General features: G+C 45.2%; 1 protein-coding gene across 1 annotated transcript in view; it reads left to right on the forward strand.

Annotated features, from left to right (window-relative positions):
• Ror1 (receptor tyrosine kinase like orphan receptor 1) overlaps positions 1-20,497 on the forward strand; it is a 353,310-nt gene that overhangs the window by 307,480 nt on the left and 25,333 nt on the right. The window contains exons 5-7 of the mRNA XM_036177333.1: positions 11,610-11,737; positions 13,641-13,958; positions 15,741-15,986. Of these exons, the coding sequence (XP_036033226.1) occupies positions 11,610-11,737; positions 13,641-13,958; positions 15,741-15,986 (692 nt within the window). The remainder of the gene's footprint in view (positions 1-11,609; positions 11,738-13,640; positions 13,959-15,740; positions 15,987-20,497) is intronic.

A 20,497-nucleotide genomic window follows, 5' to 3' on the forward strand; every position in this document is an offset into this window, starting at 1 on the left:
TGATTACAAGGGACATTCAAAACAAAAAGTGGAAGGTTTTTAACATATAGAAAGGTGTAGTATATTACTGAGCACTGAAGGATATGTTGATAGCTTGTGACATAGAAGAAATGAAGGGAAGAGTCTGTTTTAACTTGAAAACTAAATGAGCTAGGAAATTCATTCACGTCACCTAAGAACAGGAAATGTGCATTATGGAGGCTTCCATGTCTGGGTGACACAGATTTCTGCTATAGAGGACCCTTTGGTGGCCTTTAGAGGACAGAATAGGAGAACAACTCCTTTGCTAAGCAGTGATGCATAGACTGGAGGTGGTGGGGACTCGATCCAGGAGCAGGCAAATCCCAAAAGTGCTTTGGATGCTAATGTAATAGTTAAAATTCTGCTACTTTTCAAGGCCCCGTCCTCTGTTGAACAAAACTAGATGGCAGGAGCGGGGTCATACAGAAACGGACTATGAATTTCAGGATTCTAGATGAGCTTGGAATCTTGCTTTGCTTCTATCACACAGACAGATGATTTAATTCATTTATTAAATAATTGTTTCCTGTCAACAACTTGTAGAAAGATAGCAGTGGCCAACATTTCTGTCTTCATGGTATGTGGGCATGAATAGTAAGCAATGTACCTTTTCAGAGTGGGCCTGTTGGTGCTGGGCACTGGCTCATTGCTGAGTACAGGCCTGTGAGAAGTGCTGGGGCTTGAGGGCAGCAGTGGTGAGGCAGGAGACTCGGGATTCCAGTTTTGACAGCCTGAGAAGGGAAGCCTTTGAGCAAAAACATGAACAGGCCAATGTCCTGAAGGGACTCTTTCAGTTGCTGTGTGAGAACAGACCAAGGAGAGACACAAGTCTTGAAGAAGGTGCCAGGAAAGCAGGGGATCAGATGGAAGGCTTCTGGAGAGATCTTTGCAGCAAGAATGGTGGCCTTCCTAACATTCCAAATGGAGCCAGGTCAACCACCCGGTCAAGCAACTACCCCTAAGAAGGTATTGAAGGAGACCTCTGCACAGCTTCCAGACCCAGGATTAGGCACATCCCACACCCACACACCTGTTTTCACAGAGAGATCCTTTATAATGTGGAGCGGGGGGAGAGTTAAAGGGGCTACTTTCTGACTCAGGCAGAAAAACAGCAGCAAATGACCTTGCAGGTGTCATTCTTAAGAAGAGATGAGGTCTGTGTTAGAATGAGTTAGGATGCGGTGGTATATTTTGATTGGGCATGTTAATTAGGTGAGCCAAGGGGGGCTTTTGATTGCTGGACCTAGATAGTCAGCCTCAGGAGGAGGAAGTGGCCAAATAAGGGAATAGACCTTGGTGGCTAGCTTTAGGAATGTAATCTAACAAATTTTAGCAAGGCAGAGGGAATGGGGAGAAGGGCAAGGCCTGCCAGAGAGAATTTGCCTCGCTCAAGCTTGCCAGAGTCCCTTCCTTCAGGTGAACTTACCTTGGACCATGCAGATGAAATAGATGGGGTAATTCATCCTTTGTATAGGGGCCTTGCTCAGGATTACTGATCAATATTACTAAATAGGCACCCTCCTGAAAGTGGTTTCTTACTCCAACATAAGACAAAAAGAGAGTAGCATCTTAGTGAGTTTGAAGAAAAGTGTTTTTAAAGGGAGTGGGTTTTAAGAAATATCAAATAGGAGTCTATTAAATACTATAAAATGTGTGCTTAAGACAAGGAATTCAAATCTTTTTATGTCCTCTCCACATATTGTAAGACTTTTATAAATGTTTACCCCACCCACCCACCACCACCAGTAAAACCTTTGTTTACACAAAGGACCATTGCTGTATTCTAAGAAATTGATAGCCTGGAGTCGTGACCCCTTTCTCCTTCACTTCCTCTATGCCAATCCTTTTCAGACTAGCCAATTGAATGAAGACTCTGCGGTCAGCCAATGGGGAAAAGACACAGTCACCCCTGTGTTAGAAGGAAAACCAAATGCACTTCCTGCCTCAGTGCCTGGTGCCTCGGGGTGTGTGCTCTCCTGAGCACGCTCTCTTGATCAAGAGTGAAGCTTGCCTTGTACAGACACATGCACATGTGTACACACACACACACACACACACACACACACACACACACACACACACACAAAGAATGGCTGTCTTCCCAAACTAGAAGAGAGCACTCAAGGCAGATCTGGGTAGATGAAGGAAGGGTCAGCTGAGTCTAAGGCTGCTGCTGGTCACTGGGGTCAAGGGCAAGCTCATTCAGCTAGACTGTCTAAGCTGAATGGGAGAATTAAAGAGACAGGGGTGGGCATTTTCTTTAAGAGAAATTTTGCTGTGGAAAGCTGTTAAAAAGTCAGAGTAGCCGAGCAGAGCAGGGACTGGGTGAGTTTGTTTTCAGACAGGGGGCTTCAGCTCATTTATGACAAGGACGACAGGGAATGGACAAGTCCATGAGCAGGTAGAGGGGTGGGGTCCAAGAGCTCAAGGTTGAGGTGTGGGATGGAGCGCAGAGGGCATCCACTGTGAGAGCAGACTAAAAATGGGACAGAAATGGCAAGCTTATCCACCCTTTCTTCTTAAATGCTGTCCACTGAGACTTGGCCTTCCTATGGGCTCCTTCAGACTTCATAGGTCTGCTTCTGACCCTGACCTGTGCCCAGAGTTCACATTCATGCATAGCTTCAAGCCCGACAGTCTTCGACGCAGTGACAGGGAAGGACGGGTAACAAAGGACAAGAGTGACAGCACCTCCAGACAACCATCTGCTTCAGTTACCTTTCTTGTTGCTGGGACAAGATGCTTGACGAAGCCCCTTCAAGGAGAAAGGGTGATTTGGGCTCACAGTTTGAGAGCAAAGTCCATCGTTGGTCTGGAAACCATGGCTGCAGAAGCATCAGCCAGGTCATCTTCCTGAATTCAGTCAGAAAACAAAGAACAAGGAAGGCTGGCGCTCAGCTCGCATCCTTTGTTTTATTCAGTCCAGGTTCCCAGCCTGTGGAATGGTGCCACTCACCTTTAGAGTGGATCATCTCCCGTGAGTTATCCTAGTCTAGAAACTCCTGCACAAGCATGCCAGAGGACTTGATGCCCAAGTGGTTCTAGAGCTTGTTGACACTCCATATCTGCTACCACAATATGTGAGCTAAATGCAAGCAGTCCAGAGGTGAAGGCCAGCTTCTACCTAGTCTGGCACAGAGCAGGCAAGCCAGTGCACAGCGAAAGAGTCATTGTATTTCACATGCACCTGCCACAAATTCTTTGTACACATTATAGCTTTTGGTATCATACCAGTTTTAAGGTTAAGCAGACTAGGTCCAGAGAAACCCAAGACCAAAAGAGCTACAAAGTGTCTTTCCAGTCTAACCACATGGGGCTTGGTAAACCACATGGCTACTTTTTCTCTGTTCCTCTAACTACAACGTTTAAACCAGAGCCCTACATACTAGCTTTCCAACTGAAGGACTCCATGAGATACTGACTGGGCATGTGCCTACCACAGGCCTCTGTCTCCTTCCACACCTTTACCATACCCTGCATCATGATTTGGCTCTGCATTGAGACAGTGGGGTCTTCTCATGCTCCAAACATCCCTCCAGCACCAGTGGGAAACATGGCCTTTCCTCTCAAGTGGACCTCATCATCTTGGACACTGTCTTTCCCATGGTTGTCCCTTTATGGTCAGGACAAAATCTAACCTCCTCATCCCTTTGTTATAATTTGAAGTAGCAAGTTTAAAATAAGACTATGTAAAAAAGACTGCATAGGAATTTGAGAGGAATATTTAAATCACAAAGAAAATATGGATTACTGAGTCTCACTATTCCTCAGACACCCCAAACTAACACAAACACACACACATGCACACACCCCTGGCATTTTGGCCCTGCCTTATTTCCCTTCCGCTTTCCTGTTACCTCCATTAAACCAGCTGACTGGCCATTGCTTTCTCTGGGCTAGCATGCCATGCGATGCCTGTTCTGTTTGATACTGCCACCTCTTCCAAAAGCTATCCTAGTGTATTCTCAGCAATAGGCTTCAGGAAACCCAAGCACTGAAAAAGAAGAAGGATGGAGATCCTGTGGGGGACAGGACAGATAGGGCAGACTGTCTGTAACCCCTGAGTGTCTGCTCTCTCTTCCAAGTTCAGAGCCCCTTGTTGGAACCTGGATGCTGAGAACCTGAGGCCTCCTGCTCACACACCCCTACCCCATCCAGTTAACAGACCTTCATAGTTAGCTCTCTTCATTTCTCCTAAGGAATAAGGAACTCCTCATATTTTACAGCCCACTCCAGAGACCCCTTGCCCAACAGACACTATTTGTTCATGTAAAACACCCCCACTTAGTGCATCACAAACTAACCCCTATTTTAATTTCAACTTTTATAATATTTTTACTTTAACTGGGTTTATTTTGTGCTAAAATTGTTTCTGTGCTGTGAGTTTTTGCTTCTTCAGGGTCTGATGGAATATCTTTTCTTCTGTGTGACCTCTTCTCTGGGTTTCTTTCTGGTGAGGATCATCTGAAGTGTGCCAGGTACCTCAGGTACAAACAGGGAACACAGCTTGGGGGCTTTGCTCAGTGACCAGAAATGTCACATCTAACCCCCAAAGCTCAGCAGCCTGCACTGCCCTTAAGCACGTGTTGCAAAATTCCAGCACCGCTTTGAGGCCACCAACTCTACATCCATGCCCACTGCTTGGCTTAGGTCCACCTTCCAACTCTAACAATGTAGTGACATCTTACAGTCAGTTGCGACACTTTGAATACACATACCCTGGGCAAGTTTTAGGTATAGTCTTCAAGTGAGCACAAAGAGTTGAACCTCTTGGCTGCATGATTTTTGTGGGGTGTTCTGGGTCAAGAGGGCAGCAAACCATTTTCCTGGGTCACCCCAGGCTGCCAGGGAGAGGCTTAAAGTTCCTGACATTCAAGTTTGATGTGGCCTCTCTATTGCCTTCCCGGGATCCAGGGACTAGATATGCATTCAGCTCTCCATTGCTTTGTAGGAAGCCTTTTGTGTCTCTGATTAACAAGAGAGGGGAAAAGCTGAGACAAAAGAACATAAAACTGGGGAGTGGGTTCTGCCCTACTTTTGAGCGGTAGGATGACATTAAAACTCTAAAAAGCCCCTGAGTTCCCTATGCCACTCTTTCCACAAACCAAATATTTCAGTCCCTAGCCAAAGACACAGAAGAAAAAAGCAGGGGAAATAAAATCAATCCTAGTAATGTTTGCGGTAGGAAATCTGCCCAGACAGGCTTATGTGAGTTGCGTAATATTCCAAAATCCCGCTCTCCTCAGTGGGAGGTTTTCCGGGATGATTTGGTTGTTTGTTGGTGGAGACACACCAAAGCTTGAGTGAAGGATTCCTGATAGAACTCGGGGGCCCTGTGCTTGATGGGTTCCCAGCTGTCACCTCTGGCTTCCGGGTATCAGCCTGACTTCAGAGGTGAAGGAGCCCCTCACAGCAGGACAATTGGAAACATCCAAGATCATCTGAGAAGGCAAAGTGCGCCCGACCATGGAAATGCAACTGAAGAAGCAGAGCCCGCTCGTTCCCATTAGCGTCTCTCTACCTTTTAATACTGCGCCAGTGCGGTCCTAGGGTTTCAAGTGTGTCCTTAAATAGGAACTAAATACATTACATGCCTCATTTTCCTTCAGATTACATTTGTGAGCTACAAGCCCAGGGAATTCTGTTCTCTTTCCAAGCACGCTGAGACCCTGTATTCCCAGTCCCGCCCTGCAGCATGGCCTGTACCTTCACATCACTGGGTTGGACACCGTCGCTGTGACATGTTTTTCTGGGAACTATGCAGAACACTATTCTTCTGTTTGTTTTAATGGTTCCTAGCCAAGAGGAGGAAAAAACCTTGAAATCTGATTTAATTTTTTAAAGCAAAAACCATGATGTGAGACTGAGCTCAGGCCAGCTTCACAAGGGGACAAATGTTCATTTGTCTGTGTCCAGTGGTGGGGGCCTTTCATAGCACTTGACATAGTCACCTCAGAACTTCTTGTGCTCACAGTGGCATTCCAGTGACCCATGGGGAATGTTAGGGCTTGCAGAGCCTCAGCCTAATAGCCACAGGTCTCTGTGTGAGCCATCAGTCCTCTGAACTGATGTGCCTTGATTGGCTCACTTTGAACATTGACCTTAGGGGTCAGGGACATTAACACCTTCTTCTCTTTGATGCCCACATTCAGCCTGGTCTTTAGCAAGCAGAGTTTGTGAGGGAAACTAGAGGTACACATTTCACCCATCACCTTCCTGCAGCCATTCCAAGGTAAAGCCTGCTTGAGACTGCTGACCCTCACCCTGTCCCTACTTGCCCGCTCTCCATCTACACCTGTCCAGATGCTCCTTCACCAAAAGCTGTGTGCCCTAGCATGTGCTATTAAAGATGAGAAGACTTACATTGTGCCACTTCCTCCTGGCTGACGGCTTGCCAAGCACATGCCACACTGCAAGACATTTCGCGGCAGGGAGTAACTCTGGAAACTACATATGATCATAACTGGTCCTGCGTTTGTCCATGTCTCTGGCAAGCTTCTGTTTACTCTGGAAGGGTTTGGCACCCTTCACTTGGACTCTTAGTAGGATCGTGTTTCCCTCTTCCTAACAAGATTTTAATTGACACATAATTATGCATATCTATGGGGTGTTCCATGTTGTTTTAATACATGTAGATGGTGTACAGTGATCAATCAGACCAGACCCTGGGTCTCATTTATCCTTTTCAGGGTTGTGTTGGGAATATTCAAAATGCTTTCTTCTAGCTATGCTGAACTGTAAAAGAAGTCACTTAGCTGAAGCCAACCCACTGTGCAAGAGGATACTGGATCTTATTGCTCCCATCTAGCTGTGCTCTGTACCCAGGGTCTCAGTCAGATCACCCTGGCAAAGGTCCACAGTCAAACCTCCTCTGACTTGACCTTGGAAACCCCAGCCACCACCTTCTCCCAGGCAATGCTCTACCTTGATACACATGAGATGGTTTTTTAATTTCAGCGAACTGTGTACAACATAAAATTAACCATCTTGAATTGAGAAATTTCATTCAATGTTGTATGACTTTGACATCTCTAGGTAAGGGATTCCCCAGTCCCCCAGCCCCTGGCAACTACCAGTCTCTTTTCTGTCCCTGTGGAATTACCTACTCCCAATGTTCCCTATAAATCATGTACTATGGACTCTGTGACAATATAGCAGGTTTCCTTTATATGGCTAAACACTATTTCACCCTAGGTATCTACGACATTTTGTCTACCATTCACCTGCTCATTAATACTGAGATGTTTCCGCCCTTTGGCTGCTGTGAATGGTATGGACAAGGCTTTATGTATTCTTAATCTCTTAGGTTATGCTCTAGAGTTAGCAAGGTACTTCTGTATTCATTTTCTTCTCACTAAGGAAAGTTGTGCATTTTAACTGGTCATGTTTCCCCCAAAAAGCAACTTTCAGCATGAAATTTATCAGCCAGAATCCATTCAGCAACTACCTGTCAGATGCACCCCTGCCCTTGCACCTGTATTCTGGTGAAGAAGAAACCATTTGCAGGCTGAAGAGTTTCCAGGATGGGCAATCTAGGTCAGTCTGCTGCAGTCCTGTTGCTGGGTCACGGTCAGGTGAGCACTGTTGCAGATGACCGTGATATACAATCAGAACTCACAGGGATGGTCTGGTCAAGGCACTAGTGGAAGGTGGGAGGTGCCTGACTTGCCCAGGAGAGTTCTGAGGATGTGGCTGGCTGGAAATGATGAGAAGGTTGAAGAGATGAAAGTGGGTATCTCAGGCCACAGGACCAAAATCACCAAAACACACCAGCTTACTATGGCTTGAGACTTGTAAGAGTAAAGTTTGCACCAAAGACCAGAGGCAGGCAGTCCGGCCAGCACTGGATGGTATCATCTGTATCTCAGAGCAGCTTGCCTTCCTTTGCCTTGGAGCATCCTGAGGAGGCAGTCCACCCACTGCCCTCTTTCTTTGTGTGCCTTCCATGTCCTTCCGATCTCACTGGAGAATGATAGACCCTTGCTCTGCTGGATCCCACATAGGAATTGGGATGGTGGCCAAAGCTGGTGACCCAGCATCTGAAGGACCTTTGAAAGACACAGGACACCTCTCACCCAACGTCCAGACAGCATTCCAGGTGGCAGCAGTGGGTTCCTGGTACCCTTTCCCAATGTCCTTTGCTTCCTGATGGATCGTGGCATGGCTCCGTGACGGCACCCTGACTGTACCACCTTGGTGTATCCTGTTTTTAAGTACTTTAAGTTTTAAAGTACAATCAGGAGAAGTACATGTTGGGAGACATCCTACCACTAAATGCAAAGGGAAAGGGTGGCTGGGACTTGACTGTTAGGAGACCAGCCGGCCCCACAGCTGCTGCTCACCCTGTAAAGGGAAGGTGCACAGTCGAGACGAGAGTGGAACTGGCTGACATAGCTGCCCCTCATCATGCTCTCCCGCTTTTCCAAAATGCGAGCGTTCATGTCTCTACACTCTTCTCAAGCTTGTTGTCTACTAAGTGGCTTGATGTCAATTTTATAAGTGTATGAGATCAGCAGTGCCTCATACAAAATAAAAACATGCCATAAAGTCTTATTTGTGAGTAGACTGAATTCCCAGCAGTCCCGGGACACAGAATGGTTACAGACCTGACAACACAGTAAAGCAGCCTGAGCTTGAAAGTACAACCTCCAACCTGGCTGCACTGCTTACTGCCTTTGCACATGGCAGCGAGACATGTAACTTCTCTGAGGAGAGGAGCTGGGCAGGCACTGCTGGGAGAAAAGCCAGTTCCAGAGGTTCAGCCCACACAGTCTGACCTCACAGGTGGGAGGCAGGGCCTGAGCACTGGCAAACTCTGATCTTTTCCAAGTTCTCAGAAGAGATTTAAACAAACAAACAAGCAAACTTGTTTTGTTGTTGTGGTGTGTGTGTGTCCTGTGCATGGGTAACCACATTCCTGTTGTTAGAGGATGACTTTGTAAGATCAGCTTTCTTCTTCATGGTGGGACAGGAAGGTCCCAAGGGTAGAGCTCAGACGGCCCAGCTGTGGCAAGTGCCTTTCCCAGCTGAGCCACCTCCAGTGCGCTGGAAGCATCTTGCACACAGTCAAAGCTGAAAAGTTATTCAGATGCGTTACACACTCACTTGGCTCTTTGGGCTTAGGATTTTTAAAAACCTCTGTTCCCCAGGGAATCACATAAGTTCTGGGAATAATAATAATAATAATAATAATAATAATAATAATAATAACAACAACCCAGTACACCTGCAGCTGTAAGCAGTTGGTAAGACGTGGGCAGCCAAGGAGCTGTGTCTCACTTTAGTTTGAAGAAGAAGAGCTATTCGGTCTTTTTAGCAGTCTGGAACTGGAAAGGTGGTAAGAAGTTTAGCCTAAGCCTCACTCATAAACTATGGGAACTCCCAGTGGGCTAAGGATTTTTATCTGGAGGTATTTCCGAGCTTTTATCTTCCCAAGAGACTAGATGGAAGCCTTGAGAGTTTAACATAGGGGAGGAAATTGTTCTCACAGCGACGCTTTAAACATCCAGGCTCTGCTAGTGTAGGGATAGAAAAGTAAGGCCTGGGTTAGTAGAGGTGGAGGGGGCAGGGGGTGTGGATTCTGGTCTCTGTACTTAGGTTTCCAGAAACCAACTTGAGGTCATCCAGAGCCGTCTTTCTCCCCACAGGTTTACAGTATTAGTTACCCAATAAAAGTGGGGTTAATTTTACAGCTCAGGTAAGATCTAAGCCAAAAAGGCTTCACCATTACTGTAGGATTTATGAAAGTAAACACATGGGGTATGTGAGGGACTGTGCAGCCCTGGAGTCTCAAGGTCGTTCTCTTAGGTAGATGTGCTTGTTGGTCGTGTATTTGAGGTTAGGTTTCCAAGGCTGTGCAGTACAAACTATTTCAGGATGAAGGCAGATATGTTTTACCCATCTTCACCTTTAAATCGAGTCACTTAGAAAACGAATGGAGGACGCTGCAGGAGACAAGTGTCCCATTCCAGGGCTGTGCACTCATTGGCAGCTATCCTGAGCCTTTTAGTCTCCTAAGAGTGTGAGATCTGTAGGTGGGGAAGCCCAGCACTAGTATAGCTCTGCTCACAATCATAGTTTAAAAAAATAGGCACTTAGTCAATGTCTCCTTTTTGAACGAGTATCCTCTGGAACCACGTAAATACTTAAATGACAATTATGCACCATCTCTGAAGTCTCAAGGGACTTGTATAGCAGCCAGTCATGGTAGTACATACCTGTAGCTCCCAGTTACCTGAGGGACTGATGTAGGATTATTACAAGTTCCAAGTCAGGCTGGACAACATAATAAGACTGGTCTCAAAAACAAGCCAAACCTGTCTGGGAACAGAGCTCGATGCTAAGTACTTACCTAGTGCATAAGAGACCCTGGTTCCATCTCCAGCACTGCTAAATTAGCATACAAATAATAATCTTTTGTATTACTTGATGGGGTCCCATGGCTTAGATCTATAGGACAGTGAGTGTTACCTCTATTTGAAAGGCAAGGATCATATGATGCACAGGTCTGAGCCAGGCTGCAGAAAGAACACAGGAAGAGTGTTTTGGTACCATGCCTTCTAACTTGGAAGAAGCCACACAAGGCAAGTGGGTAGAGATGGTGTTGACCACAGCCAGAGGAGAAGAGTTGGTGTCAAAGGGAACTCAAGAATGTAGCAGGCAGTCTTCAGTGTGGCCAAATCTGTTGTTCCACCCCCTGGTTCTACCCTCTGTGTGCACCCCCACTGAGGACTTCTGTGGGAAGTTCTTCCATCTTGAATCCTGGTCTCCTGTCTCATGGCTTGCAACACCATAGCTTTCTTGTCACTGTCTGGTGTCATTTATTATTTTTTAATTATTATTTATCATTTATTATTATAATTTAAAAGCAGCCAAAATTCTTATGGCTATTTCTTTTTTAAAAGTTTTACCGATTGTAGAGGTAAGATTTTCATTGGTGTTTGCTGAAGAGTTCCTTGGATTTAGTGGCTCATCTCAAGTCCTTTGGTCTGCAACTTGGCTTGGCTTCTCTTCCAGGTAGACAGGACAGGTCTTACCCAGTGAGGAGCCATGGCACTCAAGGGTGCCCACTAACTCGCAGCTGCATCAGCTGCCTACCCTGAGCATCTCCTAATTGAAATGTCAGTTGTCGTGAATCTTGTGGCTGATGTGTCCATGCCTTTGTAGCAAATGGAGCAGAAATAATCTGCACTTAGGAAAAACAACAACAACAACAACAACAACCAAAACTGTAGACCATGTGCCCAGATTTCCAGCTCGCTTCCTCTTTCCTCTCAGGGCTACATCATCTTCCAGCCCACCACCAGCTGCAAAAATAAAAGTTCTTTCCCATATTTAAGAATGATTTTGCGCTTCAGGATGATTTTCTGGGGGTGTAGGAAACTTGACCAACGTGACCAACAGATGTTTTAAGGGATGTTTTGAGAGCTGAATTTAAAAAAAAAAAAAAAAAAAAAAAAAAAGTGTGGTCTTCACTATATGGTGCCCAACTGCGCCCCCTTGTGACCATTTAGGGCATTGCACAACCAGAATGGATAGTGTGCCTATGTAGGTAGTTGTGTGCTAAGAATCCCTGTGCTTTGTTTTAGAGATGAGTATGAAGAAGATGGATTCTGTCAACCATACAGAGGCATTGCATGTGCACGATTTATTGGCAACCGCACTGTGTATATGGAGTCTTTGCATATGCAGGGGGAAATAGAAAATCAGATCACAGGTAGGTAACATCAAAGAAATGATACTTACATAACTATTTTTCTCGCCAGAAGTTTTTCTGGGCTCCTTTCCTGACAGAGGATTAGGCTAAGCATGGGGGTTGGGAGTAGAACCAACCATAAAGAGGCATGAGATGTGATGTCTGTGCTCTGGAATTTACATTAAAATAATTTATTAGAGGTTAGTCTTGGAGGAAAAGGAAGCTTCAAGAAGTCTCACATTCATGCAAACACTCAATAAATATTACTGAGTGCTTTCAGTGTGCTGGGACAGGACTGGACACTGGGGATATGAGAGTGTGAATGAGCCAGGTATGGCTCTGCCTCCGCAGAGCTTGCTTGCATTTGGAAGCCATGTGATGTAGACTAAGAAGAAACGAACTTGGACTAGAACATTCATCCCAGAGCTGTTGTTACAGAGACTTCAGGAAACTGCTGCTCTACATGAACACCACAGTGAAGTACTTCCTAATACCCGAGGGCAGGAGGCTCAGCCCACCATCCACCATTTTGCACCTTGTTATGGTGGTCACAGCCGTCTCATGCCCCTTTTGGGAGTCCAGTGGCTGTGCCCTTTGCAATGTGTTAAAATGACCTCCATGAGATTCTCACAAAAGCTGCCAAATTTAGCAAATACAGACATGGGTCCCCAGTTACATCGGAATTTCAGATGAATGGCAAATTGATTTTAGTATAACTGTATCCTACAAGTTCCTCTGAAGGGCATGTGTAATTGTTATCTTAAACATGAGGATTTAAGAGATACATGGAAAAATCTATGATGAGACAGAAACAAGGCCAGAGACTGTTCTCCAAGCAACTTGACAGAACTGAGAAGCAGCTCAGGGGAACTGTGGAACTAGAAAAAAGGACAGGAAGGTGAAGTTGCCTCTGTTGAAGGAAGCCCTTGGGGTTTTGAGAACAAGAACAGACATAGGCCTAATAGGGAGAAGACGTTGAACTCAGGGTTTCCACCCAGTACAAGAGCATGTGGACAAACTTTAAAATGAGAATACACATTAAATAAATGCTGTTCTCCTATAAATATTTGGTAATCGGTGTATAATAGCCCTCTTTTGGATATGTTCAGTGAGTATTGGCTTGCTGGAAAGTATTATAGTATCATTTTGCTTTTGAAAAAATCATTTCGTTTGACCCAACATTTCCCAGACTCATTTGACCTCTGTGGCCCTTGCTTCTCAGAAGCTGTTAATACACTATCAGCTTACTGTCCCTAGGAAGGAACTCTGGGAAACAGTGTAAACAGCCTCATGGTCAGCCTTCAGGGCTGATGCCCTTCTGGCATAGATGCCTTGTATGTGAGGCTAGGCTGACAAACCCCTGAGATCCTATGATGCATTCTGGGACAATTGAATTGTGGTCTTCCGGTGCATTGCCTCATTTTCCAGAAGATGGAATAGAAAGTATTCAAGCCACAATGAAATGAAGCAAGTTGTCCAAAGCCACCCAGCAACTCCTGGCAACACAGTCCTATGCTCAGCTCAAGCCCTGCCTGAGACAAGCTCTGAGCTGGGGCTCTTGGATGTCTTAGAACCTCACAAAACTAATAAAGAGGATGGGGTGAAACACAAAGTTCTATTGCTTTGGGGGGGTGGGGGGAGGGGGAAGGAAAATATATTGTACTTTAACCCAATTAATTCTTTTTATTAGGAAATGGTACATATGTAATTTAATCCTGTTTTTCTAACTTTGTAGTCAAAATGATTTTTTCAAGCCAGTGAAAGTGAGCTGCTTAGACATCTGAAATGAATCTGCTAGCCTTGTCCTTGTGGGCTTGAGCCCAGCGGATTCCCCGCAGTGTGTTTCTCCCTGGTATCTGTTGACTGGATCACAGCAGAGATAAACCCCGGCCCTGCGGAGTTAACAGCTCTGTTTGCTTTTCAGCGGCCTTCACCATGATTGGCACCTCGAGCCATCTATCTGATAAGTGTTCCCAGTTCGCCATCCCTTCCCTGTGCCACTACGCCTTCCCATACTGTGACGAAACCTCATCTGTCCCCAAGCCCCGCGACTTGTGTCGCGATGAATGTGAAGTCCTGGAAAATGTCCTGTGTCAGACAGAGTACATATTTGCCAGATCAAATCCCATGATTTTGATGAGGCTGAAGTTGCCAAACTGTGAGGATCTTCCCCAGCCGGAGAGCCCGGAAGCTGCAAACTGCATACGGATCGGCATCCCCATGGCAGATCCTATAAACAAAAGTAAGTAGGGGGCTCTGACACTCGGTAACTGTTCCTGCCAGGACTGTGCCCACTGATCACTGGCCTTCTAGGGCGCTGAATACCATGCCTGAGCCTTCTGTGGTAGGTTAGACAGAATTGCCTTAGAGAAAACTGAAGAATGCAGGATCTGGTTTCCTCAATAACTTCAACACAGAATTACCAGATGACCCAGCAATTACACTCAGAAGAATGAGGAACAGGTCTCCAATGTAAACTCAGAGATGTGTGTTCACAATACTGGAGAGATTACCAGCAGTTAAGAGCACTTGCTGCTCTTGCAGAGGGCCCGGGTGCAGAGGGCCCAGGTTCAGTTCCCAGCACCCACATGGCAGCTCATAACTATCTTTAACTCCAGTTCTGAGGGATCCAATGTTCTCTTCTGGCTCCATAAGCCCCAGGCATGAATGTTGTGCATACACATATATGCAGGCAAAATGCACATACACATTAAATAAAAATAAATGATTTTTAAAGGAATGTTCATGATAGAATTATTCTCAAAAGAGGCTGAGGATGCAGGTCAGTTGATAGAACGATAGGCCAGCATACACAAAGCCCTGGGTTTGTTCCCACCATTACATATACTGAGTGATGTATGTCAGTAATCCCAGCACTCAAGAGATAGGACCACGAGGATCAGAAGTTCGAAGCCATCCTTCCCTACACTTGAGGTTGTGAGTTCAGGTCTACCCTGGGATACTAGAGGCCCTGGCCCAAAATAACCTTTTATTATGAAAACACATGATTGTATATGCACACTTTGAAATATCATTCATAAAAAGAATGAGATACAGATATATTTCATAACTGGATGAAACTTGAAAAAATAATGCTAAGCACAAGAAACCACTTCATGATCCCAGTTATATGAAATGTCCAGAATGGACAGATTCGTTGAGACATGAAGCAGATTCAAGGTTCTGAGGCTGTGGTCGGGGGAGGGATGGATATAGAGTTCACTTTGGGGATGATAGGCATGTTGTAGAAAGTAGTAGGAAAGCTGTAAAACTCTACAACTGGGAATGTATCAAGTATGCTCTTGTTCTGTTTCATACTATGTATACTGAATTACACTTGATAAATACCTGTGAAGGTGTGTTCCTTTTCCCTAGTCTCTGACCACTCCAGACAGTAAGCTGTCCCATTGCCCATTTCCTTTTCATCTAGAATTAATTTTCTTGTTAGTTAATGCCATTGTTGTGGTTATTTGATAGTGTATATGGTCTGAAGGACCATATACCAGAGCCTGCTTTCCCACAGGCAGGCAACCCATTCCAACAGTGCAATCAGCCCCAACTCTACTTGAAACACAGACTGTACCCCTCAAGTCCTCTAAATGACATGTTCTGTGAGTTACCCCTAGATTCTTTAATCACACAGTTTCTAACCCCTCCAGTGGGAATGGAAGAAAAGGGTTGCCTTGAATCTTCCTTGAGATACTTACTCATGAACCATAAGAAATTCCTCATGTGCCCAGGTCCCGCCCCACGCCCATTTCTTTGGTATTCCCCATTAAAAAACACTGCCAGGCTCATTTTCTTCCCAAGCATAAGCCTTAAATCCTCCCAGGAATGTGAATACAAGGCAAGCCAAGTCCAAGCCCAGCAAATTGGGAGAATGGCCCACCCCTCCCCGATGTCAGGGAGACCTGGGACAGCAGGGTCCTTGGGCTGCCCTTCCTCATGCCCGAACTGCTGCCAAGGAGGACAAGTCCCCTCTGTTTCTGACTAGCAGTCTGGGCTTTTCTTTCATGTTTTTTAGATCACAAGTGCTACAATAGCACAGGTGTGGACTACCGGGGAACCGTCAGTGTGACCAAGTCAGGACGCCAGTGCCAGCCGTGGAATTCTCAGTATCCCCACACACACAGCTTTACGGCCCTGCGCTTTCCGGAGCTCAATGGAGGCCACTCCTACTGCCGCAACCCTGGCAACCAGAAGGAAGCTCCCTGGTGCTTTACCTTGGATGAAAACTTTAAGTCGGACCTGTGTGACATCCCAGCATGCGGTAATTAAAAGTCACTGGCTCTAATGTATTCTGCCACCTTTCAAATATAGGTAGGCCTAGGAGAGTGAATTTGGTTGATCGCGCTCTCGATTACAGACCATCTCCATCATACAGAAGCCTGGCTGTCTCTACAGGCACCAGGGCCCCTCTCAAGGAGTACTGTAGTCTTTGCCTTGTGGTGACTGCTTTCCAGAGGCACGTGTCAGATAGCCAATCACAGTCATTCCTGTAGCGAAGGGTGTTTTCCCAGGATGTCCACAGACACAGGAACCTTCTTGGCATGCAGGTGCCTCGGAAGCGGTGAGACAGCTCTTCTGTCTCACTGAAATCACCCATGAAGCAGGATGAATCTGCAGTCATTGCTCAGTCGCCCAGGGCAGTCTACTACACTGTGGTCTTTGTCTTGACTACTAACGGTACAGAAGGGTAGAGCTTTCTGGAAGAAAAATGGAGTTTCTGTCAGTTTGTTCACTTCTACTAACGGTACAGAAGGGTAGAGCTTTCTGGAAGAAAAATGGAGTTTCTGTCAGTTTGTTCACTTCTACTGAATGATGATAGAGTGAGAGAGAGGATGAAAATGTCGGTGAGAAAAACCTAGAGTTGGGAGCTGTTTTGGAGCTGATTCAACTTTATGGTCCTAGTTTTATGTCCAGGTGGACCGGGCTTCCCAGTGAATGAGTGGGTGAGCTGGGATGTCACTGCTTGAGAAAGCCAGAGCCACAGCTGCAGATTAGGACCAAACAAAATGAGTGGATCCTAGAAAACAGATAACCGTCCCGAGGAGCTGGCTGTCTGAATGGATGATTCCAAGCCATTAATTGTAAATCCACTTATCAGGGAAGGAGAAGAGGCAGGGCCCTGAGAGTGGCCTAGCACACTCCAAAAGACCAAGGAGTAGGTCCCAGAGCAAGGAGGAGGAATAGACGAGGTCCCAAAGGTAACAGACCCAGCAGGCTGGTGAGCTGGAGGCTTCCTGGGGTGGAAGCCTGGTGCTGAGAGCAGGGCCAAACATTAGTGTTCTGAGCAGAAGGATGACATCTCCACATGTTGAAACAGAGCAACTTCATCAGGAAGAAAGGCGGAGGAGGCAGTGGCCTGTGGGCAGGTTCAGGGTGTATTTGGAAACTAGCAATAATAGGGTCATTGGTAGGTCAGATGTGGGATATAAGAGAAAACTCGAGCGTGAATCCAGAGCTTTTGGCTTTGGTGGCTTTTGCACAGAGGAAGAAAATCACAGAAAAAGAATTTTGGTGGGACCTGGACCAAACACTGCTAATAAGAAATCCATCGTTTGTTCCATCTGGATGAATAATGCCTTACCATTTAGAAGAATTCTTTTTCTGTTTTTAAGATAGGGTCTTGGTATGCAGTCCAGGCTGGCTTTGAAATCGTGAGATCCCCTACCTCATCTTATGAGTGCTGGGAACTTCTAAGCATGCACAACCAACCCGGATGTTCTCTCATGAATGTCTGGTCTTTAGCGTCCAGCTAATGCTGTTCACTTGCCCCCAAACTGCAAAATGTGTTTATGATTTAATTCAAGGACTCAAGTACTATTATGATATCTCAGATTGCCCTAGCTGTAGAGCACCTACTGTGTGCCTTTAGGGTGCCTACTGCTCAATGACCTCATCCCTGCTTAAAGCTCATAACCATGATATGGAGAAAGTGGTTTTGGTGTGTGCCATTGAGGTTCAGAAGGGTCAAAGGACTTAGCTATATCACATAGCCAGACACTAACAGAGCTGGACCTGAAACCCTTATCTCCAGCTTGCAGCTCTGACAACATGAAGGTTGTGCTGTTCTGACAGACATCCTCTGTCACTAATCTGAAAGTATTATGACAAATATATATTTTAAATGCAAGAACCACAAGAGGCTCAATCTCTGGGCTCCACCATGCTGCTTCTAGACTTTGCTGATTGTGGTGTCTCATTATTTCATGGCACTTGTAGCTGGAGACCTTCTCTCCAGTCCCACCAAGCCCTGTTAGTCCAACAACCCACTTATAAAATAAACACACAGATGCTTATATTATTTAAAATGCTTGGTCATTAGCTCAGGCCTACCATTGTCTAGCTCTTACTCTTATATTCAGCCCATTTCTATTAATTTATACTTTGCCACGTGGCTCGTGGCTTACTGGTACCTTCCTTGTCCTGGCGGCCGCTGGCAGTGTCCCTCCTTGCTTTCCTGTTCTCTCTATTCTCCTCTCTCTTTGTCCCACCTATACTTCCTGTCTGGCTACTGACTAATCAGTGTTTTATTTACCAATGAATCATCCACAGCAGGCATTAGTTAGTGTTGCTGGAAGGGCACAGTGTATTTCTTTTTTTTTCTTTATGTTTTTTTGAGACAGAGTTTCTCTGTGTAGCCCTGGCTGTCCTGGAACTCACTCTGTAGACCAGGCTGGACTTGAACTCACAGAAATCCACCTGCTTCCAACCCCAAGTGCTGAGATTAAGGGTGTGCACCACTACCACCCAGAGTATTTCTTTCTTGATATCAACTTGCAGATAGCTTAGTCACAATTTTTGATACTGGTTAATTCTTGTCATATAAACAGTATATTTAGATGAACATTAAATCTAGACGTAGACAGTTTTTGCTACTTAGGATTTTTTGTTTTTGTTTTTGTGGGTTTTTTTTTTTGTTGTTGTTTTTAATTTTAAAAGAACACAGTACCTCTTGAACTCTTCAAGCTAAGCCACATATGCACTGATTAAAAGAACAGGGAATCCTTGACATGTGACCAATAAAAAGCTGCTGAGAGGCAGTGGGTCCCTAGTGTGGAAGTCAGAAGAAAGCCAGCAAATACCAAGGCTTCTCAGAAGCCCCTGAGCAGCCTGCCTCTAAGAGAGTGCTCACAATGGAACCCTACTTTGCAACTGCTATAGTGCACCCAAAATGCTTTTGTTTCTTCCTCACAAAACAGCATAAAAGACAAAGGAGAATTCTCCAGCACCCTTCCCTCCCACTCTGTCTCATTTACTTTTCTTGTGCCTCAGGATGGAACCCAGGGCCTCAGACATGCTAGGCAAGCCCTCTGTGGCTGACCTACCACACAGCACTCCAGTTCTATTTTACCCTCTGAGGAACCAGGGCTCAGAACAGTGAAAGGACCCACCCAAGTTCACCCAATTGTTAACAGAAAGCAAGTCTCCTTCATCTAGGACCATTGATCTCTGTTCTGCACCACTGTTCCTCAACCAGGGACAAGTTTGCCACCCAGGAACACTTGGCAAAGGCTGCAAGTGTTTTGGTTATTATTATGGTCATGGGTGCAGGATGTTACTGGCATATATTAGGCAGAGGCCAGGGATGCTATTAGATGCCCTAAGATACCCAGAATAGCCATGTAAAGAATGATATTAACAATGCCAGTGCCAGAATAAAGAACCTTTCTTTATACTGTATAATTGCAGACTATAGAATAACAATATTAAATAGTAATACATTAGCCATTTGTTGTCATTAGAATAAGCCCAAAAACATAGTAAGTAATTCTATAACCTCTGAGTAGGGAGGGTTTTTTTTTTTTTTTTTTCACACATAAGAAAGCTGAGATTCAGAGATGTTTAATACCTTATCCAAGGTCACATAGCTAAAACGAAGTAGACCCAGGTATCAACCTACAGTCAGCCTTCTAAGCTCTGTGGTTTACACATGTGAGCATATGTAGAGATAGATAGACAGACAGACAGACAGCTTTTAAGAACTCTTGGGCTCACAAGGCATCTCAGAGGGGGAAAGGCTCTTGCCACAGTTTCCATTCCTGGCACTCACATGGTGGAAGAACTCCTGCAAGTTGCTCTCTGACCTCCACATACATGCCATGGTATGTGTACACACACACACACACACACACACACACACACACACACACACACACACGAAAAAATTGTAGTAACTTCATCCTGCAATGAGCTGTATGGTGTGGGGCAGATTTGAAATGAGTCATTTTCCTTCTCCATCTCAATAGGATAGAATTTCAAGGGAATGTTCTTGCATTCTCTAGTTTGGTCAAAGCTAAGGGAATTTCAAAATTATCATGGGATTTCTCATTTTCCAACCAACAATTTTTGTTTTAGTTTTGACTCAGTCATTCTAAAAGAAATAGTGTGAGTTTTAAGCAGAAAATACTGGCATTGGTTATGCTTTCTAAAATACTCACACTCCAAGTTTGCTGACAATTGTTTTAGCTGTGAATTTTCACTCTAGAATAGAATATAAAATTAAGTTCAGCCTAGTACAGCTACTTAGAATTCTGGGAGTTGCCTGGGCAGGATTAGGTGCTTGAGCATAGAGGAGTCTTAGAGGAAGCTTTGGTTTTTTCCTTTTTTTAAGGACAAAAAGTACGAGCAAGGCCTCGCCTCTCATTCCTCCTGTTTATCGTTCATATCCCAGGGATTTCTCACCTGAGAAAGACTGTCACTCACTGAAACCAGTGTGCCTTGAGCTTCTAGGCTTCAGACTGTGAATGAGTTAGACAACACCCTATGGAAACATAC

The sequence above is a fragment of the Onychomys torridus genome, chromosome 2 (assembly GCF_903995425.1).
Source record: "Onychomys torridus chromosome 2, mOncTor1.1, whole genome shotgun sequence".
Classification (NCBI taxonomy): domain Eukaryota; kingdom Metazoa; phylum Chordata; class Mammalia; order Rodentia; family Cricetidae; genus Onychomys; species Onychomys torridus.